General features: G+C 49.0%; 2 protein-coding genes across 3 annotated transcripts; one reads left to right on the top strand and one right to left on the bottom strand.

The window, feature by feature from the left end:
• Positions 1-4,655: 4,655 nt before the first annotated feature.
• Positions 4,656-11,120, bottom strand: p3h1 (prolyl 3-hydroxylase 1). The gene is made up of 15 exons (XM_076139857.1): positions 10,615-11,120; positions 9,622-9,774; positions 9,342-9,531; positions 8,968-9,099; positions 8,614-8,753; positions 8,332-8,421; positions 8,091-8,143; positions 7,867-7,994; positions 7,654-7,781; positions 7,424-7,519; positions 6,931-7,081; positions 6,585-6,702; positions 6,331-6,406; positions 6,103-6,243; positions 4,656-6,027 (listed from the first exon to the last, which is right to left on the bottom strand). The coding sequence occupies exons 1-15, from the start codon at positions 11,071-11,073 to the stop codon at positions 5,302-5,304; spliced, it is 2,781 nt and encodes a 926-aa protein (XP_075995972.1). The 5' UTR covers positions 11,074-11,120; the 3' UTR covers positions 4,656-5,301.
• Positions 11,121-12,091: 971 nt separating this feature from the next.
• LOC142990104 (uncharacterized protein C1orf50 homolog) lies at positions 12,092-16,967 on the top strand. Of its 2 annotated transcripts, XM_076139848.1 has the most exons (8): positions 12,092-12,273; positions 12,757-12,872; positions 12,976-13,062; positions 13,179-13,310; positions 13,641-14,202; positions 16,542-16,624; positions 16,670-16,696; positions 16,787-16,967. In XM_076139848.1, exons 1-5 carry the CDS (start codon positions 12,219-12,221, stop codon positions 13,824-13,826), a joined length of 576 nt encoding a protein of 191 aa, XP_075995963.1. In that variant the 5' UTR covers positions 12,092-12,218; the 3' UTR covers positions 13,827-14,202; positions 16,542-16,624; positions 16,670-16,696; positions 16,787-16,967. The 2 variants fall into 2 exon arrangements, with proteins under 2 accessions (XP_075995963.1, XP_075995962.1); XM_076139847.1 differs by lacking the exon at positions 16,670-16,696 and having other exon boundaries at positions 16,542-16,669.
• Positions 16,968-18,512: the final 1,545 nt, after the last annotated feature.

Raw genomic sequence — 18,512 nt, 5'->3', positions numbered from 1 at the left:
CTTCCTCTCTCTCTCTCTCTCTCTCTCTCTCTCTCTCTCTCTTCCTCTCTCTCTCTCTCTCTCTCTCTGTTCTGCTTCCTGTGCCTGACATCAAAGCTTCTTCTTCTGTGTTTGTGTTGTGAAGCTCAAACCTGCAGTCAGACTCAGGGTGAAGTTAACGTGGCGTTTAGTGTCTACACAACCTTTCTCACACTCTTTGCTGCCTTTCCCGTCGACAGCTATTCCAAAAATGTGTCGCGTACGTGCCGACCGGTGAAGAAGACTCCCGTCCTCTTCCTCACGTCTCACCCGTTTCCCCCTCTGCCTCGGGTCTCTTTCCCACTCCAACGGCTCCCGAGTGAAAGTTTCCTCTCTCGCTACCTGACTTTTACTCGCCCCCTCCCCAAGCGTCGTCCAGCATGCCTTCACCATGGCAACCAGCTGAAACGTCTTCACTTGATGGGACAAAAGGGAGGACAAAGGAATCACTGGCGTCCCTCAGAGGTTTATTGGTGGAGATGAAGGTTCGCCGGTGTGCGGGGGGGGTGAGGGGGGGCCGGGGGGCCGGGGGGCGAGGGGGGGGTTCTTTCCTGGAAGCATATTAACTTCCCTGAAACCCCCTCAGTACGTTTACAAGCGCTCCATCAGGATCTGTCCTGACTGTGGTTGAGGACATTCACATGAGTTCAGAAGTAGAATCACACTCATTCTTCCTGTTGCTCTGAATTGTTCTGCTCTCTTTCTTTGGGTCTAAGTAACTTCCGCTCTCACCTGTCCTATGACCTCTGACCTCTGACCTATACGTGTATTCCCCTGAAGGAGAGGAGCTTGTGGTGATTGGTGACTTTTAAAACGTACTTATCCTAATTAAACTTCATCAGGTGCATGGTCACCGTACAGCAGAACATCCTGACCTCCTGACCTCCTGACCTCCTGACCTCCTGACCTCCTGACCTGATGTTTCTGTGAGGAGACAGTGATGTTTGTTTGGTGCTGGTCACATGATCTGAGTAGAAGCTGATGTCCTGCCTTCATAGCTTTCTAGTTAAAGTTTTGAAGCTCATGTGAACGTCCTGTCTGTTCACAGAGAAGTGAACATCTTGTCTGCTTATGTGGACATCAGTCATGCAGAAGAGTCTTCCTCCTTCTTCCTCCTTTAAAGGTCCTGCAGCTCTCAGTGATCTCAGCACCACTTCACCTCCACATGGTCTTTGATTCACTTTAACCTCTTATACTGCAAACTCATCCTGCTGTACAGTTTGAATTAAACTTTATAAACTTCATGAAGCTCAAGGGTTCAGACAGAAGACAAGACCAGAAGTCTGTGTGGCATCAAAACGTAAGGAGAGGATTTTCACGAGACTTGGTGGCCAGGTTGGATACATTTAAGTCACTGTCAGTCCCCGTCCCCGTCCCTGTCCTCGTCCCCGTCCCCGTCCTCGTCCCCGTCCTCGTCCTCGTCCTCGTCCTCGTCCCATGCCCAGACTGACACGGCTGTGATGTGAAAGTGTCCTATGGGAGAATAAGGAGACGCTTCATGGGAGAGCTGAGGTCATCGGCGAGGCGTCCGTCAGAACAAAAGACGCCACTGTCCGGCTAACACAAGGTTGGTTTGGGAAAAGAAAGACAGGACGGAGCTGAGAAGGACAGACGGCAGCGCTGGGAGGGACAGCTAGAGTTTGACCTTTGACACTTTGACACTTCTCACAGATAAGAACCTGGCCTCAGGCGGCTGAAAACCTTCATCATATCCATCTGAAGACGTCTCAGCAGCTTCTCATCCATACCAGCACACAGAGCCAGAACAGAACCATCTGGTCTGGTTCTGTGTTAGAGCAGAGTTGAGATTACACTACAAACCTCTGACCGGAACCACGTCCTCAACATCAGCGACCTCAGTGTGCATGTTAGGGCCACACAATGGAACCGTACCAAAGAGGAAACAAACCCTCGGTGGAACAGAATGGAACCAAAGTCCTGTTGGGTCACGTCAGGTCACGTCAGGTCATGGCAGGTCCCGTCAGGTCACGTCAGGTCACATCAGGTCCCGTCAGGTCACGTCAGGTCACGTCAGGTCCCTTCAGGTCTGGTCCCATCACCCCCCTGCTTCATTCTGCTCTTTTCCACAGGCTCACTCAGTTAATCTCAACTCTGCTTCCCGCTGTGCCCCACCCCAAACTGCCTTCATGTTTCTATGGCAACGGGGAGACATACACACACACACACGCACACACATTGGGCATACACACACTTAACTCAAATGTCAGGCTTTCTGATGTGATGTAAGCTCTAGAAACAAAGGAATCAGATTTGTGCTGAAACATGAAAACAAAAACATGATTATGAAACGTATCAATCTGAGAGAGAGAGAGAGAGAGAGAGAGAGAGAGAGAGAGAGAGAGAGAGAGAGAGAGAGAGAGAGAGAGAGAGAGAGAGACAGAGAGAGAGAGAGAGAGAGAGAGAAGAGAGAGTTTATTACAGCATCACTCTGCCTTCAGCTGGACTACAGCCAGGCTCTGGGCTCTGGGCTCCTTTGTGTTAGAAGGTGAAATTCCTCTTCCTCTTCATCTTCATCTTCATCTTCATCTTTCAGGCAGATTCAGTTCATTCTCTTAAAACGTCTTTCAACCAGGAAGTAAAAAGCGATGAATCTCAACAAGGCTGCAGGCGGAGACGCCGGTGCCTCCCGCAGACTGTTCCATACTGTACTATCACTCCCTCCCTCACTTACTCCCTCACTCCCTCACTCACTCCCTCCCTCACTTACTCCCTCCCTCACTCCCTCACTCACTCCCTCCCTCACTTACTCCCTCACTCCCTCACTCTCTCTCTCTCTCCCTCCCTTACTCTCGCTCGTTCTCTCTCTCTCTCTCTCTCTCTCCCTCTCTCTCCCTCTCTCTCCCTCTCTCTCTCTCCCCCCCCTCCCCTCTCTCTGTCTCTCTCTCTCTCTCTCTCCCTCCCTCTCTCCCTCCATGCTCTCTCTCTCTCCCACTCTCTTTTGGACAAACAATGGTTGAATCCACAAACACACAGAGGAACAAAGTGGCCATTGTGCGTCTCTTGCCCCAAACTGGACGAGAGTAAGACGTTACAAAGACAGCACTGACTCTCTCTTTCTCTCTCTCTCTCTCTCTCTCTCTCTCTCTCTCTCTCTCTCTCTCTCTCTCTCTCTCTCTGACTCTCTCTCTCTCTCGCTCTCTCACACACACACACATACAGTATCTAAGCTGTTGTGTGAGGATCGACAGTTGGTTGAGGTCTGACCTCTCAAATGAAAGTGTGAGGTTGGAGCTCCGTCCTCTTCATCATCTTCACCTCTCCATGCTTGGATTTACTGTACTGACATTCACAGTGTGTGTGTGCGTGTTGGGGGGGGTTAATGTGTGTGTGTGTGGGTTTGTGTAGGTGGCTGGGTGTGTGGTGGTGTTGTGTATGTCAGTGTGTAGATTTACACACGCGTGTTGTTCAGAGGCGAGGCTCTGAGTCGACTCAGTGTGGGGGAATGTTTCTCTCTGTCTCACACACTGTGTGTGTGTGTGTGTGTGTGTGTGTGTGTGTGTGTGTGTGTGTGTCTGTGTGTATGGCCTCTCTGTGCTGCCATGACTTCATCCACATGCTAAACCTACACACACACATCACATCACATACGCCACTGTGTCCAGCTTCACCCACAGCCTCCACAGACACACAATGGAGAGATCAGAGCAGCCTGACAGACCCACAAACAATAACACACTAACACAGAGAACACAAATAACACAAATAACACAAATAACACAGATAACACAAAAAACACAAACCCTGAATGTTTGTCTATGACCCAAATAATAATAATAATAATAAGATGTATAACCTAAACTATCCTCTGCCTTGGCCTCAACATGTAGGAGAACGTTCCTCAGCTTCCACAAACTCACAGAAACATCTCAACAACCTTTGGAGTTACACACACACACACACACACACACACACACAGAGGAACATGACCTCCTGGTCTGAGTGTTGTAGCGTTCCCTCTGACAGTCTAAGCTCCAGTAGTGACCCGGCACCTACAGGGTGGTGTTCAGAGCTCAGTACTGAGGCGTCTCAGTCCTTCAGCCGTGTCCTTCAGCGCTCCCACGCTGCCTGGGCCAGCCTGTGTCACTCACAGCTGTAAGGGGGCGGAGCCAAGTCACAGCATACCAGAGACATAACTGAGATTGACACATTTAGATGTTTCGATTTGTGTTCATTACCTCTCAGATAAACTGGATCATGTTGTTAAGTTCTGAAGAGAAGGATGAGATGTTTGTGTGATTCTGTGATTCTGTTTGGATCGAGAGGCTCCGGTCCAAATGAGGTCACAGGTCAGAGTGTGTTTGATTGTAAGATGATCAGCGATGCATCATTGTACTCACACACACACACACACACACACATATACACAAAAACAAACACACACACACGCGCACACACACACACACACACACACAAACACACATACACACACACACACACACACACACACACACACACACACACACACACATAGCCATACACACATACACCAGAGAGGTTGTCAGTTGCCTCTTACAGTCTAACGCTTCCATCGTGCCTCCGGGTGGTCACTTGTAGTACTGCAGGCTCTCTCTGCTCCAGTCAGTCATAAACATCACTTTTATGTAGATTTGACAGTTTGTTTAATTTCCTTAACACAGCAAAAATGCTCAAACAAGCCCCTCCCCCTTTGGGCCAGCGGGGAAGTGGGCATGTCAAAGGTCAAAGGTCAGATGAGCGTATACAGCAGATCCTTCAGTGCGTTTCACTTATGGCTTCTTTTTCATCCTAACACTTTTATGGCTGTGGCTGCTGCAGCGGCGCCCCCTGTCTGCAGGCTGAGGAACTGACAGGGTTAACTTCACACAGAGTCTCACTGGAAAGGTCATAAAGGTCACCAGGTTATGTTATGAATTTATTTTAGATTACCAGATTCAGACTCTCTCTCACACACACACACACACACACACACCACACTCTTGAGGGCTTATCAGTGAGGCCAGTGGGTGGAGGTAGAAACATGTTTACCTTCTGACTCAGCAAGTGTAAGTGGGGCCGTGGGGTCAGGGGTCAGGGGGTCAGGGGGGGCGGGGCCCATGGGGTCGGCGTAACGGTGCAGCTGTGTACTTTTTTATCAGTCAAACATTTTAATGAGAGGAAGCTTTGCCCTCACTGAGTTCTGCCACAGAGAAAACCTTTTACAAAACAGTAGAAACACAGACGACATGGAGTCACAGAGACACGGAGACGCAACATAGAGACACTGTCCCATCGTCCAAGCGTCCCTCACAGCTCCACCTTGTTCGTCTCTTTCACATTCTTTTTGACGTCTGTCTTTTTGGCCGGGGGCTTTGTCTCTTTTTTCTCTGCCTGCTTGTTTTGCGTTTTGCTCGTTTGCTTTCCGTCCGTTTTGGCGGCAGGTTTCGGTTTGGTTTTGTCCGCCGTCTTGGCCTTGGCTTCCTGTCCAGGCTTGGCCTTGGTGCCTGCTGCAGGCTTGGCCTTGGCGCTTGCTGCAGGCTTGGCCTTGGCTTCCTGTCCTGGCTTAGCCTTAGTGCTCGCTGCAGGCTTAGCCTTAGTGCTCGCTGCAGGCTTGGCCTTGGTGCTCGCTGCAGGCTTGGCCTTGGTGCTCGCTGCAGGTTTGGCTTTGGCTTGTGTGGCCTTGCCGACGGGTTTGACCTCTGCTTTGTCCTTGGGCGGCTCTGCTGGTTTCTCCACGTGTGTGTCTGCCACTGCGTCAGGCTTCTGCTCGGCCGGAATGCCGGCTGCTTCTCGCTGGGCCAGCTCCTGGTCAGGTTGAGTCGATGGAGTCGCTGGAGTTGATGGAGTCGGTGGAGTCGTTGAAATTGTTGGAGTCGTTGGAGTCGTTGGAGTCGTTGGAGTCGTTGGAGTCGTTGGCTTCTGTGTGGTCTCTTGGGCTTCCACGGCGTCTGGAGCCTCAGGTTTGCTCCCAGTGAATTCCTCATTGACTGGAGTAGAGAACATCTTCAGCAAGTCCTCAGCTTGGATCCTCTCCTGTAGAGAAGAGCAGAGATTAATAATGAAGCACATAAATGCAGTGATGTGAGTGATGAGACTCTGCAGCGGTACCTTCTCCTGGTGAGCCGGGTCCAGGGTGAACCACAGAGCCACCGCACACCTCTGACCCTTGGTGACGGCTCGGACGCCGTGAGGGTTTTCTCTCCCCGCTCCAAAGCCGACCACACGGCCGCACTGAGGCCGCACCGAGGCCTGGAGCGGTCACAAGCAATGATGTCAATAAATGTGCAGTGTGACGAGCAAAGATCTAACATCTGAACAGAACACTCAGATATTCACCGTGACTGTTTTGGCATCCAGCTCAGTGAAGATGAAGTCTCCTCCTTCAAAATCATTGTTGAGATAAAGGATGGCGCTGGAAGAAAAGACACAAAGAGGTGAGGTTGCTGGGGTAACCAATGTCCAGAATACAGACGTGTGGATCTATGGGTACGTCCTGAAGCTCCGCCTCCCGTGACCATCTTTAAGAACGTTCAATCGCTTCGGCTTTGAGGTTGAAGGAGGAAAGGACTGAACTCATCAGACCGCCTCACCTGTAGTCTCTGTGTGTGTAGGCTGGAGGCTCCTTGATGCACTCGTTCAGCTCAGACACCAGCAGACAGTTGTCCACATGGACAGCGTGGCTCAGGTCGTCTCGCTCCTCCTGCTTCTCTACAGGAAGCAGCAGAACATGGAGACGTTAAAGCCTTCAGTCTCCACAGAGCGACTCTACAGAGCGACCCCGCAGAGTGACCCCACAGAGCATTTCCTCAGTGTCTCTGCTCTGGGATGTTGGAAAGCTGTGAAACATTCTGTTAAAGTTCTGTCAGTGAGAACAGAAGCAGATCCAGAGCCGCTCCTCTGCTCCGCTACTCTGTGTGAGAGACGCTCTGGACTCACCGTCAATGGCAGAGCGACAGACCAGGTGGGAGTAGGAGAAGTAGAGCGGCTTATCCAGATTGAAGGACGTCTCTAGGACCTTCTTGACCTTCTCGCTCAGGTTGAAGAGCAGACGAGCGCTCGTCAGAGGAACCTTCCCCTCCTGGCCCAGCTGAGGCAGAGTAGACAGTCAGTCACTCTACATCTGACGCCTCTACCCTACAGTACAGTGTGAGCCTCTTCGCTGCTCTGTCACAGCATTCAAACATCTTTACAAACTCAAACTCATACCAACGTCAACACAACTATCAAAGCAAACGTTTGGTTTTTCATCTAATGACATCATTGTTTGTGCTCGGTCCTCAACGTTCTGAGCTCAACAGCGCCACTTGGTGAGTTTGGCAGCAAATTGGTCTAAAACGCACAACAGTCAAACTGAAGGCGACTCAATAGTGTAACATTCCAAAGCTCTGTGTGTAGGCGGCTCCTCCTCAGGGGAGCAGGACTTACAGACCTTTACAGCCTTGAGGACGGTGACTCCCTGGAAGGTCTCGCTGGGGGAGTGGGGGGAAGGGCGCCCCCTGTAGCCGTCACCTTTCAGAGCCGCAGCCTGGAGAAGAAGCAACAGCAACATCATCAACCACAGAGTCGCTGTCTGACCGAAGCATCTTTAAGGTTTGTTAGTCTGTGTGAAGAGAAGGACAAACATCTGCACAATAGCTTCCTTCTTCTCTGTAGACTCACGTTGGAGAGGTCGTGCAGCTCCCTGCACTCGTCCTGAGTGATGACCCCGTCCAGCAGAATCCTCTGGGTCCCGTTCATCTGCGTGGACGTCATGGTTACTCTGATGTCATCGGAAAGCACGGCGCCATCTGGGCATGGGAGAGGAGTGGACATAAACGGTGAGCCCAGAGGAACCTGAACGCCTCATCAGTGATGGTACTTCAAACACTTCACCTTCCTGTGGCAGCACAGAGCTGGCCAGGTCTGCTGAGTCCTTCTTCTTCTCCTCCACCAATGTCTCAATCTCCTTCATCAGGTTTCCTATCTCCTCTGTGATCCGGGCCGCCGTCTCTCTGTCTGCTCTGTAACACACAGGAGAGCGTCAGCACACACACACACACACACACACACACACACACACACACGTGCTGCTGTATGGACACACTCGTCTCACACACTTCTGCTTGTCCCTCAGCTTCTTGGGCATCACCTCCTCAGGCGTCCATGTGTCCTGAGCAGAAAGGGCAGAAAAGAAGATTTATGTTACAGTTCACAGATGGAAGGTTCAGAAGGTTCAGAAGGTTCAGGAGGTTCAGGAGGTTCAGGAGGTTCAGAAGGTTCAGGAGGTTCAGGAGGTTCAGAAGGTTCAGGAGGTTCAGGAGGTTCAGAAGGTTCAGGAGGTTCAGGAGGTTGACCTACTGGGTCTACAAAGGCGATACCAAAGGCTTCATATCCAAAGTAGAGCAGCTCTTTCTCCAGTATGGAATGCTTGATGTATTCTTTTACCACCTGGAAGCACACACACACACACACACACACACATACACACACACACACACACACATATTTAATCCATACGTGCTGCACCTGAACCACCGCAGCTGTGAGGTCCCGGAGGTTGTGACCTCTGTTTGTCTGTAGCTGCAGGTGTGTGTTGTGGTGTGTGTGACCTGTAGGTGCTGTGACCTTGAGGTGACCCACCTGTCGGGCTGAGATGCCCTCTGCCTTGTCCTCCCCCAGCACCACAGAGTAGTAGGCCAGGTTCTGCTTCATGACCTGGTCCTCAGGGTGGAACAGCAGGAAGGTCTTAGCACACTCTATGGCCTGCTCAAACTTCTCACCTGAGACAAACACAACATCCTCAGATTGACTGACCTGTGACCTGTGACCTTTGACCTGTGAATGTAGCTCACTACTTAGCTCAGCAGCTTCTACTGTAGCTAACTACTAACACCAGTAGTTTGTAGCTTGAATAGTTACTGTTTCAAGTAGCTTCCACAACACCGGTGTGAGTCCTGTCCACTAGAGGACGCTGTGCCAGAGGAGGAGACTCACTGTTGTAGTAGGAGAACTGGAGGTAGTTGAAGTGTGAAGGCAGGAAGTCTTCAAGCGGTTTGTCTCTGACAGCGGTCAAAGCCAAGTCCACCGCACAATGCTGCTTACAGCTGAGGACCTGGACAAAGTGGTCTGATACACACACACACACACACACACACACACACACACACACACACACACACACACACACACAATTGTGATTGTTTTAAATCCTTAAAGCACAATCAACTGATTTATGGTTTACAGTCTGATGTCATAATGATATAAAAAGTACATCATAAAACAGGAAGAGGAAGAAGAGGAAGAAGAGGAAGAAGAGAAAGAAGAGGAAGTTGAGGAAGGCGAGGCAGCAGCCTGTTCCACTCTCTGACCTGTGACAGACTGAAACAGGTCGGCGCTGTACTCCATGTAGTTGTATCCGTCGTAGTCGTACGCTCCCTCGCACAGCGCCCTGCACTCTTTGTCCTCAGTAAAGTATTCAACCACCGCCGCCTCAAAGTGTTCAGCCGCCGCGCCGAACGAGTCGTCGCTGTAGTAACGCTTCCCTGCCAGGAACTCAGCCTGAGGACACAGGAGACACACGTGTGTCTATTTGTGTGTGTGTGTGTGTGTGTGTGTTTGTGTGTGTGTCTCTGTGTGTGTGAGTCTCACCATATTTGGTCGAGCCTCCAGATCTTTGAAGTCTCCTTCCTCCACTCCTGCCATCATCCTGTAGAAGTCCAGGTTCTGCTTCATCTCCATGTGGTCTGGGTTGGCCAGGAAGAAGGTGTTGGCCGCCGCCACCGCCTTGTCCAGCTTATTGATCTGACAGGAGACAGAGATCACCTCATTGATCCTGATTGATCCTGGAGTGACTGATCAGTGTGCTCAGTTAACTCTGCCTGCTTTTCTCTTCTCCTTAAGTGTGTGTTGGCTTTTCTTCTCCTCTTCCCCCTCAGTAAACATCTCATGTGCCAGATGTTACAGACCTCACAGACCAGGCCAGAGCAGACTCAGTGTGAGCGGAGCTGCTGTTACTCTGTGTTTACTGTTTATTAATGATGTTCAGACATATCTCCTGCTCCTGTATGTTCTCCTGTGTGTGTTTGTATCCACACACACACACGCAGGCACGCACGCACGCACGCACTTACACACACACACACGCACACACACACACACACACACACACACTCATGTGTTTCCTCTGGATGTTGCATCTTTTCTTATCGTGCTGCGTTCACGTTCTGTCTGTAACTTATCACTTTCCGCAGCAGGACGCTACATGTTACATACAGTAAGACTCTACAGCTACTCGCGTACGCGCAGTATCCACTGTCGTTTTGCGAAGTACGAATTTGTCCGGAAAATTTTAAAGCAGCATGAGGCCTTTAAAGTCCCGGCTCCCAGACTGAGCGCCTGCACGTCAGACTCCACCTTGAGACGTGGCATCAGGCAGGACCCGGTTTAGGGGGGCTGGGGGGGCCGGGGGGGGCTTTAAACTCACAGCTGCTTTACCGGAGGGAAAGTTTGAATGAAACTGCAACAAACACGTTCACATTCTGTCACATAACAGAAGCTTTGATCCGGGTGTTCCTATGTGTGTGTGTGTGTGATGCGTTCAGAGCGCAGCAGTGATTGCTCTCTGCTGGTTCGGTTCCGTACCTTAAAGTAGGCCACTTGCAGGTAATTATACGGGCTCCTCTTCTTAAACTCCAGCTCCATTGCTTCGCCAACTTTATGCAGCGTCGGTGCTCCGAGTTTCTCATTTTCGCAGGAACTCACGCAATCCGCCCGTTTCAGGATTTTCTGGAAGAAGCCCAGGTCGTCCACAGATCCGGCGCCCGGTACGGGGACACCCAGCCCGGCCAGAGGCTCCCCGAAGGCGGTCTGGTTGGCGCAGCTGAGCCGGCAGAGAGCCTTCACCCTGCGGATCGTGGCTTTATTCCTGAGCGCCTTCTCCATGTTGAGGATGACGGACAGCCAGTCCCCTCGGTAATAAGCCTCCACCGCCGTGTCGAACAGGAAGTCATAGGGCTCCAGAACCAAGCGACCCACGTCCCCGTCCGACATGCAGAGAGGAAGGATCAGGCCCAGGAACAGGAGCGCGTAACGGAGCTCCATGATGCACGGAGCTGGGCCTGGAGGAGAAAAAGAAGGAGGAACACGGGCTCAACTTTTCTGGAGGGGGGAGGAGGGGGGGAGAGAGAAGGGGGGGAGGAAGGGGGTCTGGTTTCAACAGCACAACCCCCCCCACCCCACAACACACACACAAACACACACACACACACACTCTATACTTTAGCATTGTATTCTGACAGTAATAACTCATTTATTACACTGTAGCTATTTTCAAAACAATGTAGCGTTTCCAGTAATTTAGTAACTCCTGTAACTTCTTTAATCCCAGGTCACCCAGTTACAGTCCCTTAATGTTATAACTGCTGTTGAATTTAAGTCAACACACACACACACACATGCACACACACGCACACACACACACACTCATAGATTGATCAGAGATCAAACGTTTTGATTGACAGTAAAGCTGAATCCCTTTGACTGAAGAGTTAAACTCGAGCTCCAAAGCTCCATATGAGCTCTTATTCTCTTAACCTGTCAGCTTCTGTCTCAAAGTGCTATTCCGCTTTATTCTGATAACATTTACACTTTTTCCTAAAAATATTAACACTTTACTCTCGCAACATTCAGAAATAATGTTTTACTACTTTATTATGTTAAACATTTTAATACATTTATTTATAATATTATTTATTTATTCTCTGTCTTGAGTTTCTGCCTAAACTAAACTAAACAGCTCCACTTCCATGTGTGTGCGCATGCGTACAGGAGGTAAACAAACAACACTGCAGGTCGTTTCGCTGTCGGCACTAACGTATCTTCTCTTATTTAAGAGCTCTGTGATGAGGCTGCTGAGTCTTTACCTGACAGAAAAGCGACGTCATGATGACAATAAAAACAGGATATACGATTAAAAATGTTTAATTTATAACCAGCTATGATGTAATGTAAGTAATCTAAGTTTTCAATGCCGAAACAGAAATTGCCAGGGAGAAAATAATTCGTTTCGAAGAATTTTATACAGGCAAGAAAGAGAGCCACCCCTTAAGACAAAAAAGGGAGGAGGTTTAGGACCACGGGGAGCTCCGGCGTGTTTGGTCAAACCAGCTGGAGCACAGAAGCTGAAAAACCGAGACCAGGGCGGCTTAAAGAGCAGTTATAGATCTGAAACTTCACCCAGAGAGAGAATGGACCGAACCGTGAGTCTGCAGAACCAGAACCAGCCCGGCAAGAACGCCACAGGTAAGAACTTTACACCGGACTGAGCTGTGAGATAGGAAATTACAAAGTGTTTACATTGAAACAACTCAGGTAACTTCTAAATGCTTTATTCTGTGCACAAGTGGCGTTCACGTGCTGACGGAAGAAGCGTGAGTCATGACGGGTTAGAGTGAAACATGAAGCTTAGTAACAAGGTTAACTTACTACTACATAACTACCTACTACATAACTAACTCCAAGCTGTAATGTGTTACTTTTTACTAAATGTTTTAATGAATAAAAGTGTGTAACTCTGTGGTCTCAGTGGTCCAGCTGGTCTCTATGGTCCCAGCTGGTCTCTGTGGTCTCAGAGGTCCCAGCTGCTCTCATGGGTTCCTGATGTCACTCTCACTCACTCTCTCACTCTCTCACTCACTCACTCACTCACTCACTCACTCACTCACTCACTCACTCACTCACTCACTCACTCTCTCTCTCTCTCTCTCTCTCTCTCTCTCTCTCCAGTGACCCTGGTGGAGAGCAGCAGCGCCCCCGGTGGCCTGGAGCTGGTCAGCACCTACAACACTACCAGATTGGGAGACCCCATGGACCTGGTCAGCCTGGCAGCACAAGTGCAGAAGGTGTCTTACCCTGTTACCACGGCAACCGCAACTTAGTCTGAACCGGTTCCAGTCACAATGTGGGGTCTTGGTGGAGGTATGAACTCGTCTTCATGTTTTCCAGGGAGACGACTTCATCAAAGCAAACGCCTGCAACAAGCTGACGGTCATAGCAGATCAGATCAGATACCTACAGGAGCAGGCCAAGAAGGTACACACACACACACACACACACACACACACACACACACACACACACACACACACACACACACACACACACACACACACACACAGAGGCTCACCTCCACTCGTCTTCCTCTGCAGGTGTTAGAAGAAGCCAAGCGAGACGCCGACCTTCATCACGCCGCCTGCAACATCGTGAAGAAACCAGGCAACATGTACTTCCTGTACCAGAGACCGTCTGGACAGAAGTACTTCTCCATCATCTCACCTCAGGTTGGTACATCTAGAAAACAAAGATGTTTCTGTGTAAACGTTGTGCCTCAGCAGCATAAAGGTGCTGCCTGAGCTCGTCTCAGTGCCACAACATCAAACACTGATATGAAAACACACAAGTAGGGAGATCTGACTCTGCAGAAAAGAGTCTGAGGATCATCTGACCTCTGGTTCTTCCTCTGTGTGTGTGCGTGTGTGTGTGTGTGTGTGTGTGTGTGTATGTGTGTGTGTGGGGTCTCTCCTCATGTCCTCCCCCCCTCTCCTCTCCTCATGTCCTCAACTCCCCTCCCCTCCCCTCCCCACCCCTCCCCTCCTCTCTCCTCTCCTCAGGAGTGGGGCCCCAGCTGTCCTCACCAGTTTGTGGGCGCCTACAAGCTTCAGCACGACATGTCCTGGAGCCCCCTGGAGGAGGTGGACAAGAGGGACGCAGAGATCGCCATCATGGACAAACTGCTGAGCCAGCAGACCTGCTTACCTCCACACACTGGACCCAACTTCAGGGGTCTGAGCGACTAGAGGGGGGACCAGAGGAGAGACCAGAGGGGAGACCAGAGTGGCGACTGTGTGAGGTTCTGAAGGTTCTGCTGGTTCTGCTGGAGTCTTAAGGGGGATATGTTCTTCAGATGTTCTCAGATGTTCTTAGATGTAGAGGATGGTTTGGTTCCTTTGTGTCTGAAGCTGCTGTTCTATTTTAAAGTATTATTCATGATTTAACCCTTTAAGTGATTTTACTGTGAAGAAGGAAACAAAACCCAAACATCTGAAATAAATCAACTCTATTGATCACATCTGCTTTCATTCAAGGAAGTTAAAGTGCAAAGATGATGAAGATGATGATGATGAAGATGAGCTCAGGAATAAAGTTACTGAAGTAAAGAAGATTTGATTAAAAGTCAATATTTGCATTAAAAGCCAGAGTGAGTGAGTGGGCGAGCGAGTGAGAGAGTGAGTGAGTGATGTCATCTGTGGATGGAGCACAGAAGCTGAAACACCGAGACAAGAGCGGCTTAAACTTTAAGCCGCTTAAAGAGCAGTTATAGATCTGAAACTTCACCCGGAGAGAGAATGGACAGAACCGCGAGTCTGCAGAACCAGAACCAGCTCGGCAAGAACGCCACAGGTAAGAACTTTACGCCGGACTGAGGTGTGAGTGAGGAAAATACAAAGTGTTTACATTAAAACAACTCAGTTAACTTCTAAATGCTTTATTCTGTGCACAAGTGGCGTGGGAGGCAGTAGCTCAGTGGGTAGTGCTTCCGCTTGGGAACCGAAGGGTCGCCGGTTCGAGCCCCTGCCGAGGTGCCCCTGAGCAAGGCACCGAACCCTCAATTGCTCCCCCCTCTGCGAAGGGTGGTAATGTAATGTAAGTCGCTTTGGATAAAAGCGTCTGCCAAATGATCGTAATGTAATGTAATGTAATGTTCACGTGCTGACGGAAGAAGCGTAAGTCATGACGGGTTAGAGCAGTGCTTCTTAATTGTTTTCTGTCGAGCCCCCCCTAGGAAGAAGAACACATTTTGCGCCCTCTGCCACGACGATAAATAGTATAATTTGTCTATAAAATTGTTACAAGTTACATTTTTCCGCGACTTCATGCTTGTGCTCCTGCTCCAAAAACATTCTTATCTCCTCTCTGAGTTCAAAAACTTGGGACAAGACTTTCCCTCGTGACAGCCACCTTGCTTCACTGTGAAACAGCACAGCTTTATGGTCCGCTCCCATCTCCTCACAGATAGCAGAGAAAACTCTTGTTTTTAGTGCTCTGGTCTTTATAAAATTGACTACACCTACAATGTCAGTCATAACCTCACTTAATTCAGAGGAAATGTGTCTTGATGCCAGTGCTTCCCTGTGTATAACGCAGTGGGTCCACTCAGCATTAGGTGATGCCTTCTTGAGTGCCTGAAGCCCTTTTCTTATCCCTGCCATGGTCTGTGCACCATCACTGCAAACACCAATGCAGTTCTCCCACTTTAGTCCATTCTGGGTCAGGAAGCAGTCCAGTATTTTGAATAGCTCTTCAGCTGTGGCTCTGTCTCTTGACATATTTACAAAAAAGTAGATCCTCACACAGGGAGTTTGTCATGTCAAAATGTGCATAAGCAATAAACAAGCAGTCTTTGTTGCTGTCAGTCGCTTCATCGAATTGTAAGGCAAAATGTTTGTCTTTGAGTTTTTCCAAAAAAGTATTTTTCCATTGTGTCTTCTGTGCTGGCTTCGACTCTGTGTTGTGTGTCTGTGTGTGTGTGTGTGTGCGGATGCTCGGTGCTTCATATCTCCAACTATAACAATGAGAGAAAATGGAACACTACCTGCCATTTACTCTCATTATTACACCTATTTGAGAACTACATGTTGACGTGAAAGCGCCACTGCCACCTATGGTAGCGGCTGTGCAATTGCACATTTTTGTACTGAAAACTGGCAATGAAAAAGTAAATGGTAGTTTCGCCGTGCATGTTCCCCAGGGTCACACGCACGCCCCCCTATTTGAGAAGCACTGGGTTAGAGTGAAACATGAACCTTACTAACAAGGTTAACTAACTGCTATATAACTAACTACTACATAACTAACTCCAAGCTGTAATGTGTTACTGTTTACTAAATGTTTAATGAATAAAAGTGTGTAACTCTGTGGTCTCAGTGATCTAGCTGGTCTCTGTGGTCTCAGGGGTCCCAGCTGGTCTCAGGGATCCTGATGTCACTCTCTCACTCAGCAGTGAGAACTGTGGCCTCTAGGGGGAAACTCAAAACTGTCATCTCTCTCTCTCTCTCTCTCTCTCTCTCTCTCTCTCTCTCTCTCTCTCTCTCTCTCTTTCTCTCCAGTGACCCTGGTGGAGAGCAGCAGCGCCCCCGGAGGCCTGGAGCTGGTCAGCACCTACAACACTACCCGAATGGGGGACCCATGGACCTGGTCAGCCTGGCAGCACAAGTGCAGAAGGTGTCTTACCCTGTTACCAGGGCAACCTGAACTTAGTCTGAACCGGTTCCAATCACAGTGTGAACAAATGTACAGATAATGACTCATCACTCAGAGACGAGGAAGGACTGTTGGTCTTGGTGGAGGTATGAATCTCGTCTTCATGTTTTCCAGGCAGACGACTACATCAAAGCAAACGCCTACAACAAGCTGACGGTCATAGCAGATAACATGAGATACCTACAGGAGCAGGCCAAGAAGGTACACACACACACACACAAACACACACAAACACACACACACACACAGAGGCTCACCTCCAATCATCTTCCTCTGCAGGTGTCAAGCGAGACGCCGTCCTTCATCACGCCGCCTGGTTCTAAAGGTTCTGAAGGTTCTAAAGGTTCTGACGGTTCTGAAGGTTCTAAAGGTTCTGAAGGTTTGAACGGTTCTGAAGGTTCTGAAGGTTCTGAAGGTTCTGAAGGTTTTGAAGGTTCTAAATGTTCTGAAGGTTCTGAAGGTTCGAAAGGTTCGAAAGGTTCGGAAGGTTCTGAAGTGAGATGTTCTCAGATGTTCTCAGATGTTCTCAGATGTAGAGGATGGTTTGGTTTCTTTGTGTTTGAAGCTGCTCGACTCTTTATTGATCACATCTGCTTTCATTCAAGGAAGTGCAATGATGATGAAGATGATGATGATGATGAAGATGAGCTCAGGAATAAAGTTATTAAAGTAAAGAAGATTTGATTAAAAGTCAATATTTGCATTAAAAACCAGCGTGAGTGGGCGAGCGAGTGAGTGATGTCATCTGTGGACGTCGGGCTGTGAGGACGTGATGGCGAGCAGGAAGTGGCTGATGTGTGGGAGGAGCTTCCAGTCGTCCGTTTGTTTTAGGTTTTACGCTTTTCTGCATCCATGGTGCTTCTCTCAGTAACACTCTGAGACTGCGCGCGCACATTAGAATGTTTCATGTATGTGTTTTTATGCCAGACCAGTGACTGATTACAAGAACACAGATCAGATACTTTTTATTTTATTTTATCATTTTATTTTGCATTTCAGGCAGTCCAGGACGGGGGTGTATCATCTCTGGGTTTTTTTTCATTTCCTGTTTGTCTGTCTCTCTGTCTCTCTCTCTCTCTCTCTCTCTCTCTCTCTCTCTCTCTCTCTCTCTCACACAACCTATGATGCGATTTGTTCTAACCTACATTGCTGTTTGACATCATCCTGTAAGTTCTGTATGTACCCTATGACTTCATTGCAAATCCAGCCCACTTGTATTTTTCCTCAGGGTCTATGTATGTAAAAAGTTCAACAACAATAGTAGGGATACCACAACCTGCCTCCCTTCTCTCTATTCTTCTTCCTATTGCCAAATTTAGACCTATGCATTTTAGATGTTTATTTTACAATATGAAAATCTTGTACACCAAGAGAAAAATCAGTGAGCAGCACTCGAGCCAAGCCGCACGTCAGCTGGGGGATCGATTGCGTTTCGCTGCCCCTCGTATCTCGAATCGCGCGCCAAACCGGCGAACCAGCTCCTGAATCAGTCACGTGGTTCGGCAGGGTTCGCGAGTATTGTGTTGGTGACGTATGTGATGACGTTCGCGAGGCTTCGAACGTCATCACATACGTCACCAACACACGCCTCGATACGCGCTTCGCCAAAATCTTCCTCGAGTACTCGACACACGCTTCGAAGCCTCGACACGAAAGGACACATCACTAGGCTTAAAGAGCAGCTATAGATCTGAAACTTCACCCGGAGAGAGAATGGACAGAACCGCGAGTCTGCAGAACCAGAACCAGCCCGGCAAGAACGCCACAGGTAAGAACTTTACACCGGACTGAGCTGTGAGTGAGGAAAATACAAAGTGTTTACATTAAAACAACTCAGTTAACTTCTAAATGCTTTATTCTGTGCACAAGTGGCGTTCACGTGCTGACGGAAGAAGCGTAAGTCATGACGGGTTAGAGCAGTGCTTCTTAATTGTTTTCTGTCGAGCCCCCCCTAGGAAGAAGAACACATTTTGCGCCCTCTGCCACGACGATAAATAGTATAATTTGTCTATAAAATTGTTACAAGTTACATTTTTCTGCGACTTCATGCTTGTGCTCCTGCTCCAAAAACGTTCTTATCTCCTCTCTGAGTTCAAAAACTTGGGACAAGACTTTCCCTCGTGACAGCCACCTTGCTTCACTGTGAAACAGCACAGCTTTATGGTCCGCTCCCATCTCCTCACAGATAGCAGAGAAAACTCTTGTTTTTAGTGCTCTGGTCT

This window comes from Genypterus blacodes, unplaced genomic scaffold (genome assembly GCF_046128005.1).
Source record: "Genypterus blacodes isolate CSIRO-AG114 ecotype Tasmania unplaced genomic scaffold, CSIRO-AGI_Gbla_v1 ptg000467l_1, whole genome shotgun sequence".
NCBI classification, from domain to species: domain Eukaryota; kingdom Metazoa; phylum Chordata; class Actinopteri; order Ophidiiformes; family Ophidiidae; genus Genypterus; species Genypterus blacodes.
This window is presented reverse-complemented; position numbering and strand designations above follow the sequence as displayed.

What these genes read in the sequence shown, in the direction of transcription:
- p3h1 (XM_076139857.1), bottom strand. Translation starts at nt 11,073, where the DNA reads ATGGAGCTCCGTTACGCGCTCCTGTTCCTGGGCCTGATCCTTCCTCTC. An exon ending in TGGAGGCTCGACCAAATATG is followed by an intron (nt 9,532 to 9,621) that starts GTGAGACTCACA and finishes CTGTGTCCTCAG; the next exon opens with GCTGAGTTCCTGGCAGGGAA. An exon ending in CCTGTTTCAGTCTGTCACAG is followed by an intron (nt 9,100 to 9,341) that starts GTCAGAGAGTGG and finishes TGTGTGTATCAG; the next exon opens with ACCACTTTGTCCAGGTCCTC.
- LOC142990104 (XM_076139848.1), top strand. Translation starts at nt 12,219, where the DNA reads ATGGACCGAACCGTGAGTCTGCAGAACCAGAACCAGCCCGGCAAGAAC. An exon ending in GCCCGGCAAGAACGCCACAG is followed by an intron (nt 12,274 to 12,756) that starts GTAAGAACTTTA and finishes CTCTCTCTCCAG; the next exon opens with TGACCCTGGTGGAGAGCAGC. An exon ending in TCTCCATCATCTCACCTCAG is followed by an intron (nt 13,311 to 13,640) that starts GTTGGTACATCT and finishes TCCTCTCCTCAG; the next exon opens with GAGTGGGGCCCCAGCTGTCC.